The sequence below is a fragment of the Nuphar pumila genome, chromosome 1 (assembly GCF_984573655.1).
Source record: "Nuphar pumila chromosome 1, dmNupPumi1.hap1.1, whole genome shotgun sequence".
In the NCBI taxonomy this organism is placed as follows: domain Eukaryota; kingdom Viridiplantae; phylum Streptophyta; class Magnoliopsida; order Nymphaeales; family Nymphaeaceae; genus Nuphar; species Nuphar pumila.
The window spans coordinates 571,893-590,018 of NC_143249.1; the positions used below are offsets into that span (position 1 = coordinate 571,893).

Here is an 18,126-nt window from a genome sequence, read left to right on the forward strand (position 1 = left end):
TCTGTCATTAGTCAATGTTTTAACATGCTGTGTACTGCTGCTCTGTAGGTTCTTTACGTTGGAGATCACATTTATGGAGACATATTGCGCAGCAAGAAAGTTCTTGGTATTTCTTCATAGTTAAAAGTGATGTTCTGCTGAATTCTTTGCATTGATTTCAGTAACAAACATGCACATGCATTTGTACAAGGGTGAGTATATACTTGCATGTGTGCACCGTGAAAGTAAAGCATGAAAAAGAGGTGGACTTGTTAACATAACATAACAAGTTGCACCTGCCACCTAAATGTACAGGGATTCATAAGCACATCTACGCAAAACCTAGCAATATGGAAAGTTAATCTAATAAGTGTTAGCCCCCAACTAGCTGTTTTATCATTGAGTACCTATTGTAATTTTAGGCAGGTGATCGAATTTAAAAAATGATTAGGCAAGTGATGCAAGAACAGATTCCTTATACAGCATTAAGTGGGATATTTGGTGGGACAAAGATAGCCATATTTTCTGCTTTTTCATGCCCATACTTGAAAATTTTCGAGTTATGTATGTGGAGACCATGCTTACCTATTTCAATTCATGTTGTTGTTCTTTTTCATAAGGTGACTGTTTTTACTTTTTACCCCATTTGTGGTTCATGACAAATGATAGAAAATTAATTTTAAGTGATCTATATTGGGGATCCAAATAGTCTGTGTCACAGTGGTAAAATAATATAATAAGGTTGAATTAGGGTTTAAGTCTAGTATTGTAAACCAAGGTTGTAAGTATTGTATCAGTCGGGCCCAAAAAAGATATGTATCGTAGCATAGCGTATCGTATCATAAAAATCATACTTTTTAATAAATAATTTCAAAAATTCTAAAAGAAATCAAGAAAATAAAAAAAATAGTAAAAATTATAAAAAAAAAATATAACACATGAAAAAATGACGAATTGTACAAAATACAATCATAAAATCATATATGAAGCATTTATGTCTATTAGCTGCATAAGACATCAAACATAAATTATCTCATAAAAACAATGCAAAATATTAAATATGTTTTAATTAAGAACATGTGTAATGCCCCAAAATTTTGAACTTTATAAACCTTTTGAAGTAGTTGGAAAATTCTTTTTCTTTACGGAGTTTATTTCTAAAATCAGCGGAAACGATTTCTTTAAAAGAAAAAGGGCAAGTTTGACAACTTTGGGCACGTTAGCGAGAGAACAAAGATTTACCATGGACGATCTGCAATTATGCTTAGAAAACCATTTCTTCTATTAAAAGAAAGTGTCAAGTTTATACAAAATTCGGATTCCTCTAGGAAAACCGTAACAAAAACTCAAAATGTCCAGGAGAAGAACTATGAGCAGAAATAGTGGATCCTGAGGCCATCTCGCAGTCGCGTTATCGCCTGTTATGTACCTATTTGTCACCTGTACCCATGAAATGGGTTAGTTTCACGAAAAACTAGTAGGAGAGCACATGAACCGAAAGAACTGAATAAGGCATAAATAATTAATGCAGCAAGTAGTAACTAAGCAGTTAAATATCTGAGACTAACATAGACATTATATTTATCAGGTGAAGAACTAGCAAGAATATGCAGGAATGATCATAATCAGGTAGTAAGCAAAAAACTACTGAGCAACTAGCAAGTCGTGTGCTAAAATTAATACAACATATTTTATCAAGAAGTGTGAACAGGTTAATTTAAGTTTTGATATTAGCTGGCTTGCGGTACGTGCAAACGCGAATCGTAGAAACAACTAAGACTAGTTCGGGCGTCTGTTATTCCTTCTATTTTGAATAACCCGAATAGCTAGTTGAGTCTGCTCCAAAGGGGACGACTTTCAACCGAGAGAGGATTCCCCAAAGGCTTGGAAGTAACAACGGATGCATTCTACTTCTGCAGAAGTCTATGTGATCTACCACGTAGGATAATATCTGGTAGTCCCATCCTCTAACTCCAATGACTGGGGAAGCCAGATCCTTGCCCGTGGGTAGTTGTTAACAACCTATCCATTGGAGTGTGTGTACTGATCCGTCCTCTCCCTTGACAGACTACAAGAAGTGAATGAGTGCGTCAGTGGTAAATTAACTGACGACCCATTCTATATGCTCTGGTCATTTGACCAAATGAGCATCTTGCCAGTGAAGGTGATCTCATTTTATGCGTTTTTTAGCAATATGCGCAAAGCACTAATCGAGGTTATAAGACCATCTTCTTCAATCGTCATAGTACTAACATGCCTCGCATGTCCAAGAGTACGCTACGAGGAAAGGGATATAGGTCCTTAATAGGAGCCTCAACAGTGTGTTTTGCAAAGATATAATTTAAAAAAAAACTTATTTTAACATTCTAAATCTTTCGAAACGATTAACAACTTGCCTATATATGACATGTGATTTTCTCGAATCTCACATTCGATAACGTAGTGTCTGCATGCTACGCAAGTCTCGACACTGGTCTCGGTAAACGGGTTTCGCAAAAGAAACCCTTTCCCATCAACTTGATCTTGCCCCAGATCAAGGATTTCCCGAAACATATCGGGTATACAAACTAACAGAAAAGGTACTCCTCCCGAATACGCTGAGTAGGGGAGGCTTAGATGCAATAGCACATCACACAAAAGGGGGCTCAAACTTTGTCTGCAGAACTGCGCAATCGAAGAACTCAGAACCTCGCAAAGGACCCAACTAACTTCGAGGTTGCGTTGTTTAAGCCTCAAATCCACCACAGTTGCGAGAGCGAGAGTGGTGGAGGCCGAAGCGTATTCTATGAGGTCATAACCATGGAATTCTACGTGAAGAATGCAACAGGGAAAAGCATGTGAGATGGCAAGGCAAAAACGAAAGACAGTAATGCGAAAAACAAGAGTCTGGGCGCGAAGCGCGACGACAAAGCAAAATGACAGAAACAGAAAATGCGAAAGCAAATGACAAGGATCGCGAAACTGCGTCTTTGAGCAAAAGACAAAAAGCAGTAGATGCGAAAGCAAAAGCCTAGGCGCAAAGCGCGGCGACAAACAGGAAACAGGAAATGCGAAAGCAAAGGACAAGGATTGCGAAACTGTGTCCTTGAGCAAAAGACAAAAAACAGTAAATGTGAAAGCAAAAGCCTAGGTGCAAAGCGCGACGGCAAAAAAAAATGTGAAAGCAAAGGACAAGGATCGCGAAACCGCATCCTTGAATTAAATGCGTACTTATATATGTATATGTATATAAATATGTAATTAAGTCCTTTCGATCTTTAATTATTTAAGCTCGATTCAATTATTTAAGTCCTTGTGCAACTTCCCCTACTTTGGGGTATCACGAGAAAGAAGACGTCGGCGTGCGTAAATGATCACCGGTTTGGGTCGCGGGGCGCGAACGGGCTCTGTTGCACAACTGCAAATGCACGAAGATTAGCAATCTAGGAAACAAGAAACAAAGAGCTGTGAGAAGGTTCGACTTCTAAAAAATACAAGGCAGGGGCCAAAGGTCCCTGCCGACTTTGAAAAAGAACGGGGCAGGGGCCGATGGCCCCCTGCCAGTTTTTGAAAAGGGACGGGGCAGGAGCTGATGGCCCCTACCGGATCAAGAAGGAAAAATGGGGGTGCAGAGGCCAAAGCCCCCTGCGGCTCTTGAAAAGGAGGAGGCAGGGGCCAATGGCCCCTACCGACTTCAAAAAAAAATTGGGGCAGGGGCAAGGAGGGGGGGTCGAGACCCCTTCTGTCGGCCCGCTGGGTGACAGAGGGCAGAGAGAGAGAGAGAGATGAGGGGAAAGAAGAAGGGAAGGAAAGGAGACGTACCTGGGGGAGGAGGTTGCCGGCGTCGGCAAACGAGCAAGAGGGAAGGAGAAAGAGACGATTGACAGAGAGAAAAGGGGGGTTGCCGGGAAGGGAGTATGAGATTCTCGGTGGGCTCAGCCTTCACTGCAAGAACTAAGAAAAGAGAGAGAGAGAAGAGGGAGATTCACAATGGCTGGTGGCGGCGCACGTTAATCCAACCTCCCAGCCCTAAACATTATAAATAGGGAAAAATACAAATGCTGGAAAAATTACAGACATGCCATTAATGAAATGGCATTGAGCATATGTTAAAAGATAAAACATAATGTGCGTATGGATCTGGATCCAGATCCATACGCATACCATATTTTAACACCCTCCCTCAAGTTGTACGTGGTCTTGGAGCATGTACAACTTGCTCTTCAAATACCAAAATTGTTGTCCTGTTAACCCCTTGGTAAACAAGTCTGCGACTTGATCTTCTGTTCGAACATGACGTAGTTCTATCTCCTTCATCTCGACTTTCTGCCGTATAAAATGTTGATCAATCTCAATGTGCTTCGTTCTGCTATGCTGAATAGGATTACATGCAATATTTATTGCGCTTTGATTGTCACATAGAAGAAATGATCGAACAATTGTCTCTCCAAGATCACTCAATAAGTGTCTAATCCATGTAGCGTCTGCCGTGCCTGCAGCCATCAACCTGTATTCAGCCTCTGTACTTGACCGTGCCACTGCCTTTTGTTTTCTACTACTCCAGGACACTAAATTGTGTCCAATATATACACAATATCCAGAGACAGATCGTCTTTCATCTGGATCCCCTGCCCAATCTGCGTCTGTATAAGTGATGAGTTCATGCCCTCTATGCAGGTTATCGTTCTTGCGATAAACTAGTCCATCTCCTATAGTTCCTTTTAAATATCGTAAAATGCGCTTCACAGCTTCCATATGACCTTCCGTTGGAGCATGCATAAACTGGGATACCTGATTGACAGCATAAACTATATCAGGTCTGGTAAAAGTCAAGTACTGCAGCATCCCCACAAGGCTTCTATACGTTGTTGGGTTGACACAGAGATGGCCATCTTCAGAGCTCAGACTTTGATGTAATACACTCGGAGTGCTGACTGGTTTACAATTCGTCATCCCGGCTCTTTCTAGAAGATCAAAAGTGTATTTTTGTTGCATGAGTGTCAATGTATCTTGTTGCCTGTCAACTTCCACACCAAGGAAGTACCTCAACTCCCCTAAATCTTTCATCTTGAAAGTTTTCATTAAAAACTGCTTCACGTCTTGCACATGATTATCTGAGCTCCCAGTGATCACAATGTCATCAACATATATAAGAAGAAGTATAACGATGCCTGTCTTTTGGTAAATAAAGAGTGAGTGGTCCAGAGAGCATATTCTAAAACCATAGCTTTGAATTTGCATAGAGAAACTTTCAAACCAAGAACGGGACATCTGTTTCAACCCATATAGAGATTTCCTTAGCTTGCACACCCAGGCAGTAGGATCCTTTTCGGCATAACCAGGAGGTTGCTCCATATACACTTCTTCTTTTAAGGTTCCATGCAAGAATGCATTTTTAACATCCATCTGGCTAAGCCTCCATCCTCGGTCGACTGCTAGGGATATGATGACACGAATTGTACCCATTTTGACTACTGGACTAAAAGTTTCATCGTAATCTTCACCATATTGTTGTGTGAATCCCTGAGCAACAAGTCGTGCTTTATATCTGTCGATACTTCCTTCAGGCTTATACTTTGTTTTATAAACCCATTTTGAACCAACTACATTCTTTCCTTCTGGCCGAGGTACTATTTCCCAAGTCTGGCACTCATGAAGTGCTTCCATTTCTTCATTCATAGCTTCAGTCCAATGACGAGATTGAAGAGCTTGATTAAAGCAAGTGGGTTCATCCTGTTTTGTGAGTTGAGACATAAACAACTGGAAATCAAGAGAAAAGGTCTCATAACTCACTCATCGTTGAATAGGATGCCTAATGCGTGACGGCCTTTGAGCCGGATCATTAGCGATGCTTTCCACATTCCTCTGCTTTATATTTTTGTCCCGTCTAGTGTATATTTGTCCAGAGAAGCGTTCTACTGGGGTTGATTCAACACGCATCTATGAGTCATCAAACCCCCGGCTCAAGCCAAAGGAAGTACAATTCGCCTGACAAGTTTCTTCTGTATTAGCAAAAAGATCTGCGCTCATCCATGGATCATATACCTCTACTTCTCGAGATGGCAACGCTTCAGAGTCATTTACCTGAAAATTTTGTTCATCAAAAACAACATTCCTAGAGGTCCTAATACGTTTTGTAGTAGGATCATAGCATCGATAGCCTTTGTATTCATCCGCATACCCAACGAATCTGCACTTAACGACCTTGTCCTGAAACTTATTTCGCAGAGATGAATCAATATGTACATAACATACACAACCAAAAACACGCAACTCATCATAAGAAGGATGTTGCCCAAATAAAGTATAATATGGAGAGTGATGATCAAGAAGTGCCATAGGAAGACGATTTATGACATGAACAAATGTATGAAAAACTTTTGTCCAGAGACTAACGGGCACATTGCTATCATGTAACATGCTTATCGCACTCTCGACAATATGCCTGTGTTTCCTTTCCGCAACCCCATTTTGTTAAGGTGTATGAGGGCAAGAAACCTGTCGACTTATTCCTTTATTTCGAAGAAAGGCAATAAACTCGTTTGATGAATACTCGCCCCCATCATCACATTGTAAGTGCACAATATCACAGGAAAACTTTGTTTTGACCATCGAATGGAATTCCCGAAATACTTGAAAAACTTCATGCTTATGTTTCAAGAAATATATCCAAGTATAACGGGAATAAGAATCAATAAAGATAACATAGTAACGACTACCGGAAAGAGAAGGAATAGGTGCGGGCCCCCAAACATCGGAACAAATAATCTCAAATGGCTTTGAAGCCCTTTTATTAATAATATGAAACAGAAGAACATGACTTTTGCAAAGTTCGCATAAGGAACATTTATTATTATTTAAAAATGAACATAAACTAGACTCTGGAAGAAGACCATCAGATACAAGATTTTCAACGAAGCCCCGACTACAATGACCCAAACGACTGTGCCAAATGTCTGACTTATTACAATGAGATGAATTAAAAACTTCCATCGAAGGGAAAATCAAAGACTCTGAAGGCGAAGACACTGAAGAATGCTTGGACGACTTCAACTGGAGGACTGGGGCTGAAGGTGAAGACATTGAGGGAATCTTTTTGAAGACGTACATGTTTTCTTGTCGCTCCCCCTTAGCGAACGTCTCCTTCGTTCATAGATCCTTAACATAAACAGAAGAGGGAGTAAATTCGACGGAAGAATTCATATCGTCAACAAGTTTAGCTACAGAAACAATGTTCTTTTCAATATTAGGAGCAAGGAGAACATTAGACAAGTGAAGTGAAGACTCTGACATAGGGATATGTGCATTGCCAGTATGACTAATGGAGTGACAAGTTTTATCTCCCATAACTATACTACCTTTTTCATAATAAGGCAATAAGTGAGATAACTTACCGACATTACCCGTAACATGAGTGACAGCGCCATAATCAACATACCACTCGCCTTGTTCATTTTGCTTGATCGTCATCTGTGACAGTGCTGATAACAAAAGTTGTTGCATATCTGTAGATGGCGCTTTCGTGTCCACAGTAGTAGCAGACTTATTTTCAATTTTGTTTACCTTTCCTCTATTTTGTAGATTAAACCAACAATCAACTTTCACATGTCCTCTTTTGTTACATAAGAAACAAGTGGGCACTCTCCTCTGATTCCCTGTATTAAAAACACCAGAAATATTAGGTGTAGGCAAGATACCACGACCTCCCTGCCCAAAACGTCTGCGGCCTCTGCCTCCTTGATGCCCTCCATTTCCTCGTCCAAAACCGACAGAAGTGTCCATGGCCAAAACTGAATGAGAACAAATTGATTCATTTCCTTCTGCTCTTTGTTTCATAATCATCTCATGCTGGAGAAGTTTCGCTTGAAGATCGTCAAAAGTAGGCAAGTGAGGAAGGCATGACAAAGTTGTGGTAAACATGTCAAAATCAGGGCCCAATCCATTGAGGAGTTGTTGAACTTTATCTTTATCTGAAATAGCACTTCCTGTAACGACCCCAACTCATCCCCTTTGAAAATGCAGATTTTTTTTTTTAAAACAGTGCGGAAAACTTCCCAGAGACCCGGGGTCCTCACAGTTCCAATTCCAACTGGATAGCCATAAACCACAAAAGAACTTGCAATTAACATCCATAAAACTAACCAATACCTTTATTCAAGAGTTAAGAAATAATCTCAAAAACAGTGTTTCACTCAACAGAAAGTAACGTAACCACTGATGAAAAATAAGTAAGTAACAAGGACACTAGACTGAAGAACCAAAATAAAGAGCCACTCTGTCCACAAAGGAAATTGTCAAAACTCATTGTGACTCCCGCACCCTCACAGTAGCTGTCGACTTCACTGATCACCTGTTCCTGCGAAAACCAATGAAGTAAGGTGTCAGAATCGAAATCCTGAGCACAACTACTTTTTAATGAAACAAGTGAGATAAAGGGTTAAGATAAGATATCATGCAACAATTGAGGGAAATACATACAAGACGGTTTATAGCATTTGGGAATTCATTCATGCAGCAATCATAAATGCTAAGCATGTAAAGACAGTAAAGCAGTGGCATGTAATAAAACTTCAGCATGCAACAAGAAATAAACATTCAACACTTACCATCATGTATTGATTAAGGGAATCATTAAAGTATGCATGATCTAATGCATAACAGGAAAATGCATGACTTTTGTGCAATGCATGAATCATTTTATTATCTTTCATTTAAGTATTTTGTTTCCTTATGCATGCCCTATTAAATGCATACAACTTTAAGTTTCTCTTTTTAATTACCGTTGCTCGCAGATACACCAAACGGGTACAAACCCCGAGGTCAAGTTAGGTTCCCAGGGTAGCTTAGCACACAATTGTATTTTATTACTGGGTTCCAACTTAGCCCTCGATCGAATCACCTTCGGAACATTAGACCTCCACATCTAATGTCGGGGACACAAGGGACACTCTATGCCCACAAGTGCCACTTCCTTGGTACCAAAAACAACAGCTGTGTCAAAACACACCACCCCCAGGTAAAGTGGCGGACTCTCCCTAAAACCGTGGCCAAGAGAAGAAACCTCAATATCGGGTTCAGGTAACCAAATTAAGCACACAGAGTTTTGTATCCTCACAGTCTCCCTAAGACCGAATTTCTAAGATCCCCATTCTCCAGATGGGTGATCTCAGAAGGTATATTACACTGTGCTTTATTATTACTGTTTATTAAAAATTAATTTTTTAAGTTTTGCAACATCATATGCAAAAAGAAAGATAAAAGCTCGCATCTATCTCGCGAGAGCCATCACAGGACTCTGACCTGTGGAAACATATAGAACAGTGCAATAAAACTGAAATATTAATAAAACATGATTTTTGCGATGCATTGAAATGAGTAAGGGAAAACAATTCCACAGCTCGGGCTTACCAAACCCTTGATGATTCATTTTGATCACCGAAGCACTAATGCAAGAATCATGACCATATATAATGTATGCAGTGGTATCAACATGCCTCCAAGGTACAGTCATATATGTACCAAATTAATCCATTGACAATGAATATGAAATATGACATTCCCATATGCAACTGAACTGCCCACGTTATACCCTTTTTCCTGTGCATATGCATGGTATGCGCATGCATGCATCTTTATGCAATCATTGCCACATATGCTTCTAACCATGAATCGTATTGAGATGGACAAAGGAGCATTCATGTATTTATGTATGTGCAACAACACACGTCAAGTCCATCAATGTGTAAGCACTCAAAACAAACTTTATCATGGAATAATGTGTAAGCATGTTCCAACAGACATATAAACCACATCAACTCCTAACATATATGGAAATCAAAATTGCAGGTACATAACTCATTCTCAAAAATTATCATGCATCAAGAGGTTAGAATTCCAAACTTTACTAATCACACAAACAGGCCCTGCTTTCATAAACTAACAACATTAGGTTTCTAACATGAGAAAATTTTGTAATTGGACTAATACAAGGGCGGGTGTGCTGTCACTGTGTTTATCAATGATAAATCAGGGTATTGAACATAGAAATAAACCCCCCCCCCCAAAAAAAAAAATTCTATTTAACAGCCCAGCCCAGCCGACCCTGTCGGCTGGGTCTGACAGTATATACACAGGCCCAAAACAGGGACTGTGTATGCTGTCCGGAAGCATACCACGAACAGGGAACCATGTGCTCTTCTTATATATAAATTTTTTTTTTTAAAACATCACCTACCACGCATGTCGGTACCCAGCCGATTGGATCAGCTGGGCCTGCCACGACCCTGCCATTGGCACGCCTAACTCTCAGCCAACTGGGTGCTGGGCCTGGCGCACCCTGCCAGCATGCTGGCAGCCAGCCGAGTGCTACTCGACTGGGTGCCAGCCTGCCAACAGTAACCCAAAAAAAAACCAACTGATGGTTATATATATATATATATATATATATATATATATATATATGAAAAGATCAAACCCAGCCCAGCCGATCCTATCGGCTGGGTCTGACAGCATATTCACAGGCCCAGTTTGGGCCTGTGTATGCTGTCAAGAAACCCCCACCTATACAGAAAAATTTCTCTATTTTTTTTTTCAAAGCCCAAGGCCCCAAGCCAGCACCCAATCGACAGGGTCGACTAGGTCTGCCCCGGTCCTGCCAAAACCAGCCCCGTACCCAACCAATCACCTGGCTGGGACAGTCGGCTCGGCCAGCAGCTGGCAGTCAGCCGAGTGCCACTCGGCTGGCTGCCAGCCAACCAACCAATCAGATTTCACACATATATATATATATATATATATATATATATATATATATATATATATTTTTTTTTTTTGTTACAGCCATGCCCAGTCCAGCCGATCTTGTTGGCTGGGCTCAACAACGTATACACAGGTCCAGTTTGGGCCTGTGTATGCTGTCAAAAACGACAACATAAAAGATTACGCAAAACTGCTATTTAGTTAAATCATATATATATTTTTTTTGAAAGAAAAACACCGACCTTGTTGGCTGGGTCCAACAGCATGTACACAGGTCCAGTTTGGGCCTGTGTATGCTGTAAAAAACGTCAGCATCAAAACCCACGCAGTCACTATGTGATACATATCAGTATATACTTTTTTTTTGTGTTGAAAAGCAAGGAAAATACATAATATAAAAATGGGTACCTGTGGAAATCGTGGATCCACTGCTCCTCCATGGATTTCCATCTAGAGATGCATGAAAATCCCACCTCCACCCGATTTCTCATTCGTTTCAAGAAGAGGTACCCGTACCTTTTAGAGGAAAAATGAATAGAGGCTGTGGAAGGCGTTTGGGCTGAGCTTCGATGCCTCCAACCTTCTTCTTCTACCTCCTTCACTCTCCCTTTCTTTCTCCTCTCTCTCTTCTCTCTCTCTCTCTCCTTTTTTTTCTCTAGGGTGAAAAAATGAGAGAGAAGGGCTGCCGCCCCCCCCCCCCCCCCTCCTCCTTTCTCTTCTAATATAGCTGGAAACTCTTTAGAGAGTTTCCAGAGTTTCCAGACTTAGGTCTCTCTCTCTTTAGGGAGTTTCCAGATTTTCTTTTTTCTTTTTTTTTTACTCCTTTACTTATTAATATTTGTTTGACTTTTTGACCTTCCTATCCTAAAAGATATGAAAACCTCTATACCCTTTTTAATTAGGGAAGAGGGTTAACCCTAAACCCTCTTAACCCAAATCTCGAAATTAATAAAAATAATTAAATTAATAAATTTATTTTTTTGAATTTACTTATTCTTAAATATTCAAAGGTTCCCAAAATTGGTCATGTTGACCATGGAGACTTTTTATATGCTAATAACCCCAATTTAAAGCTCCTAGCTGAATTTAAAGTCATAAAAATGTTGAGCTTGGATTTGGATCTGGATTCGGATCCAAGATCCAAACCCATACTCATACAAAAATTTGGATTAAGACTTGTATCAACTCCAGATTTTTATAGGACCTAACTAAGACCCAAATCCATAAAAATTTGGATCCTACACCTTGGATGCAATCCGATCCAATTTCGGATCCGTTTCAACAAACTGCTAAATTTTTTGAAAAACATGATTTCTGGGCCAACCGGAACTCAGATTTGAAAAAGTAAACTACCATTGCGCTCAGAATTTTGAGGCGCATCCAATGATATATTACATGAATATCAAATTCCGAATTTCGCCCGAAAATAACCCGAATTTTGCTTGAATTTCGCTTGAATTTAAAAGTTGAAATTAAAACTCTTTGCCACACTTCGATTGGCTTGTCTAGACCCTGATGATGAGACTTGGGTCAAACCCAAACTCTAAGATCTTGGTCTAAAACTCGAGCCTCAAACGATTTTCTTACCAGACAGCCAAATTTCAAAATTTTCATGAATTGACTAAGATCCGAAAACACGAGATCTTACACTTCCAATAACCGCCAATTGGTCTGTAATACTCTTCAAGCGGCCTATGTATTCCATGACTGGCATGGAACCTTTCTTCAAACTTTGAAACTCATTTTTTAAGTACATAACTCAAGCTTCTGATATCTGAGAGTATGTCTGAGACAACTTACTCCACAGATCCGCCGCAGTGCAATCATCTGAAAGAGTAACCAACACTTCTTGAGACAGTGTTGACGTAATATAAGCAACCAAAGACTGATCTCGCTTCCTCCAGACTGTATACTCTGGATTCTTAAAAGAAATAGTAATTGTGTCACCCTTCTCATTGGTGGTTTCCTGCAAAATAAACCGTGGGGGTATAGGAACCAAACTATCCAGATGTTCATCGAGATCCTGACTCCGTATAAAAGGAAGTATTTGTCTCTTCCAGGTCAAAAAATTAGAGTGAGTAAGTTTTTCTGTAACAAACTGACTCAAGAAATTTGCAGAGGGACCGGAGGACAAGGTAGATGACGAAGAGTAATCCATATCAATGGGACAACGAATAAACGAACAAGACGAATGAAGAGAAAGAGAAGAAAAATAAAGATCACTTAATCAATCAATAGAACTTTAATAAGGAATGCACCCGGGATATTAATAGACCTTTTTTTTTTTAGGGTCGAGAATATAGACTGTGATAACCTGCCTATAGGCGTTGCACAGAAATCATTAAACAGTAATAGAAAAGGGAACTTCTGTGATCAAAGCGGAAATAAACTGTAATCAAAGAGGAAATAAATCAAAGAAATTCCAAATAACTGCAATAGATTTGATTGCAATCAAAAGGAGACTGCAATCTAAGAGGGGAAACTGCAGTTAAAGAGGGAAAACTGCAGCCGTTGACGTGAAAACTGCAGACGTAGGGGAAACTGCAGTTAAAGAGGGAAAAATTGCAGTCGTTAATGTTGCTGCAGACGTTACCAGAAATCAGGAAAAGAACTGTATCAAAACAGTTTGCAGAAGTTACCATAAATCAGAAAAAAAACTGTATCAAAACAGTTTGCAGAAGTGCAGAAGTTACCGTGAAGGAGGGAGAATCGAAGGAGGAATGGGCAAGGAAATCAGAAAAAAACTGTATCAAAACAGTTTGTTCAGAAGTTACCAGGACTCGCTGAACAACTGACTGGTAGGGTTCCGCAACCGAGCTCTGATACCATATGAGATTCTCTGTGGGCTCAGCCTTCACTGCAAGAACTAAGAAAAGAGAGAGAGAGAAGAGGGAGATTCACAATGGCTGGGGGCGGCGCATGTTAGTCCAACCTCCTAGCCCTAAACATTATAAATAGGGAAAAATACAAATGCTGGAAAAATTACAGACATGCCATTAATGAAATGGCATTGAGCATGTGTTAAAAGATAAAACATAACGTGCGTATGGATCTGGATCCAGATCCATACGCATACCATATTTTAACAGGGAGCTCGCGGGGAAGGAGGAGGTGAGAGGGGGAACCGAGCGGGAAAGAGAGAGAAGACAGGGGGGAAGCTTCAAATGCTTCCCCCTTCCCCCCTTGCGTCCTTTTAAAGACAAAGGGGGGCGGGCGCCCCTCGATAGGCCCCGGGCGTCCCACCATTTGCCCATGACGGGCTTGGATCCGGATCCGACCTGGGTCCGAAATATTTTTTTTTCGTTTCTTTTACTGGGTTTTACATGTCACAAGACTCTTACTTTTATATTACATAAACAAAAACAAAATAACCAAGTTTATGAACACTTAAGTGTTAAATAACCAAGTTTTTTGAAAATATAACCTCAATCATCATTATCTTCTTTCTTCTTTTCCTCCTCCTTTGACATCCACATTGTCTCTAATATAGGTGGGCTCCTCATCATGTACCTCTTGTGCTCCTTCCACGTTGATCCACTGAATGCCCTCTTTATTCAAAATGCCTGCTTAGGAGGCAAAAAACTCTTAATAGTGCCTCTATCTCTACCTCTTTTGAAAGAACTCCATCTTTTTTGTGTGCTTGTGACACTACTACTAGTAACACGAACCACACCTTTCCCCTTCACTGAAAAACTTTTTATTTCTGATGCTATGCTAGGGGCTATAGGATCAAATGTAGGGAGCTCATATTTGTCATAAACATCCTCTCAGGGTTGTGCATACCTCATTTTTGCCTCACTTATTTTTTTCTGTCTTTTTTCTCTCAGACCAATGAGTAATTATTGGCATTGTCATTTCACAACATTCGGCAAATCCCTTGACATGTAGGTCACAACATTGAGATGTATCCCAATTAAATGATGCTTCAAATGAGAGATACCACCTGAAACAATATGATGGCAATAGTTGCACTCGATTTTCAATCAATTTTCACTCACTACTTTAGTGCTCTATTGCCATGCCAGATCATCCGATGACATCTTCCAAAAAAAAAAAACTTAATAAGAAGCAAAAAATAAAGATTTTTTACCTTAACCCACTTTCTTGAGTGAAAAAATGGTGGAAATGCACTCTTGAGCAAAAGCCTTTTCCCTTGAGCATGGATCGGTCCCTAAATCGCTCTCACGACTCCTAGGGTGCATGGATACTCCTTTAATGGCCTTTACACAAATGAGAAAGTCGGCCCTCATGAGGTCTTTAAAATCCAAAAAATAAAAAATATGATTCGACCATTTGAAAATTGCACCGAAGGTGTATAGTACACCATGTATCGTATGATACGGTATGGTACAATACAGAGTTGTATCGTATGATACACCCGATACAGATACGATACAAGTGTATCATATCAATTTTTCCCATAGTTGTGATACAACATTATTGAAAACTGTTATCTTGTTATTTATGTAAAATGTTCTTTGCCAATTTTTTATTGTAGAGCCTTTAAAAAATGGTTACTAAATGCGCTAAGACAAAAATTTACCTGTTTATAGAAAGGTTGTTTTCTGCAAAAAATTATAAATGGATTGGACTTATCAAATTACTTACATACATAAACATTCTGTGTATGCATGTGCGGTACATGGCTCTCTTTGTCTATATAATGTACTTTGTGTGTATCCATATCCATGTATGTGGGCGTGTATGTATGATTTTTACTGGATACAGGATATGTTTGATTGTGGTCTTTTTGATAGGATGGCGGACAATGCTTGTAGTTCCAGAGCTTGAAAAGGAAATAGAGCTGCTTTGGGAGACCCGAGATATTCGCAAGGTGCTCATTCTAGAACTGTAAATGCTTATTTAGATGAATCTTATGTTGGCATGGGGTGTTCCTTGACATTCACATTTGTGGCATTAGGCTTCTAGTTTGAAATCTAAATAAATCATACTTGCAATATCTGTTGTAAATTTATTTGCACTTCAAGTTTTTAATGCATATGTTGCAGAAAACTTGCCTATTTACTTGTATTTTAGAGCTACATTTTTTGCTCTTTTATATGGATCTGTGGTCAAGCGTCATATTGTAACTGTATCTTTATATGCTTAGATGTGTTTTGAATAATAAGACAATTGTTGCATATTTGATGACTCTGAGATTCTTATATATACCTAAACTAATTGTATGTAGTTGTTCTTTTTCATCAGGCAACCATTTTTACCCTATTGGTGGTTCTTGACAAGTGGTGGAAAATCAATTTTAAACTAGACTAAATTTTCCTTATAGTCTATCATTGCAAGGAGAAATGCTTGGGTTGGAACCTATTATGTTCTTGTTACTTATATTTTTTTTTGGTCGGCGACTTTGGATTTCTAAATATGCCATGTAATAAATTCAAAGTTTTTTTTACAAAGGATTATAAATGGGATGGCATTGTTAAATTATGTTGTAAAGAGAATTGGAGGGTGCTTCTGGTGGACATTAACAAATTCATCAAGTTTATACCTCTAATGTTACTCTGTGGTCCAATAGACACGATTGTTTTGAAGTATAAAGTTCAGTTGTGTTGAAGATCATGAAGAACACCAGGCTGTGGTCCAACTCAACACAGATCCAAATCCAGGTGAACTCTCTAGAAGTGGTGCCAAGAGGATGGCAATCACAGGTTGACAAGGATCAGATAAGGAGTTATCTGAGCAAGCTGTAATCTCTCCTAAAATTAAGGATATGACCAAAAGAATAGGAGGAAATGAGATCATATCAAGATCTTTATCAAAACGTAAAGAGAGCTAATTATAATGGAACGTTCTCTCTTGTATGATAGTTAAGAGAGAAGAGATATTGGAGTGATGGATGTAGGCTATTATGCTAGCCGAACCATGTTAAACCATCCTTTCTTTGTGTGTGTTCCTGCTGCATTGTGTTTGTTCTCTTTGCACTTGTTTATGGTATCAATGCTTGTTTAAGTTGTGATAGTGTGCTCATCCTTAAGTATTGTAACTGTATTAAACTACATGATCACAAATCAGGCCAGACCTCTTTGTTGCATGTGTACCGATACACAGCTGTATGTTAGGCAAGGAAGAAACTGAAGAGTTAAATGCTCTGAAGAGGATGCGTGCATGTGATCTTTTGAAGCTCTCACCTGAAAAGAATGTAGTAGGGTGAAATTGGGTCTACAAGATAAGACGAGAGTAGATGGATCTATTGAATGGTATAAAGCGAGATTGGGCATACTTATTCTAGACATGAAGAAATGCAAGAAGGTGCTCAAAATAAAGATAACATATTTGAATAGACCTATTCTTGAAAAAATGAGAATATTGTGGAAATACCTTTTTTGAATCAAATAAAGCAAGAATAGTTAGGGGACTTACAGGCCATCTCATATCCTCTTCCAGTTGATTATGAGCACACAACGTCAGTCTTCATCACCTCCTCCTCAAGTACATCATAGTTTAATTTTTTTTCCATACTCATTTTGTATCCTATGATTCTTTCTCACATAAGCATTGTGCATTTTTAGCCTTAACCCATTCTTATGTTGAGCCTAGTTCCTAACCCATTCTTATGTTGATGTAACGCCCCAAAATTTCAAACTATCGAACCTTTCATTAAACAGACAAGAGACTAAAAAAAAATCTCTTTCCCTCAGTTTGTTTATGAAATCAGCGGAAGACTATTCTTTGTTAAATTTAGAAAGGCAAGCTGACAAATTTGGGCACGTTAGCTAAAAGAACAAAAACTCACAATCCATGCTACTTGCAAAACACTTGGAAAAACCACTTTCATTAAAAGAAGTTTTCAAATAGTACAAAATTCAGATATCCCAAGGAAAATCCGTTACAAAACCCCAAAACGTCCAGGACGCGAGCTAAGAGCAGGAAAAGAAAATCTTGAAGCCATCTTGCAATCGCGGCATCGCTCGTGGTGTACCTAATCATCACTTGTACCCATAGATTGAGTTAGTTTCGCGAAAAACTAGTAGGTGCACAAGAGAGACTGCAGGAAACTGAATTAAGTACATTCAATTCAGTATGCTAAGCAGTTTAAAGCAGATATGCAGTTAAACAGGTAAGCCGTTCAAAACAGGTAGGCAATTCAAAGCAGGTGAGCAGTTCAAAGCAAGTAAGCAGTGCAACTGTCAAACGCAGCATGACGATTCATTTGATCGTAAGTTGTGAACTACTACGCAATAAACAAGTCTTATGACTCATCAACCAGTGTGAACAAACTTTATGTTTCGATATTACTGGCCTGCGGGTACGCGCAGACAAAATGTAGAAACAACTGAGACTAGTTCGGGCGTCTGTTATTCTATGTATTTTCAATAACCCGAATAACTAGTTGAGTCCGCTCCTAAGGGCACGACTTTAGCCGAGAGCAGATTCCCCAAAGGCAGTTACTTG

At 39.4% G+C, this 18,126-nt stretch overlaps 1 protein-coding gene across 1 annotated transcript in view; it reads left to right on the forward strand.

Moving 5' to 3' along the window:
* The window catches only part of LOC149847617 (HAD-superfamily hydrolase, subfamily IG, 5'-nucleotidase), a 161,339-nt gene that overhangs the window by 104,299 nt on the left and 38,914 nt on the right, over window positions 1–18,126 (forward strand). The window contains exons 11-12 of the mRNA XM_090002159.1: window positions 49–106; window positions 15,474–15,550. Coding sequence (XP_089858285.1) covers window positions 49–106; window positions 15,474–15,550 — 135 coding nt within the window. The remainder of the gene's footprint in view (window positions 1–48; window positions 107–15,473; window positions 15,551–18,126) is intronic.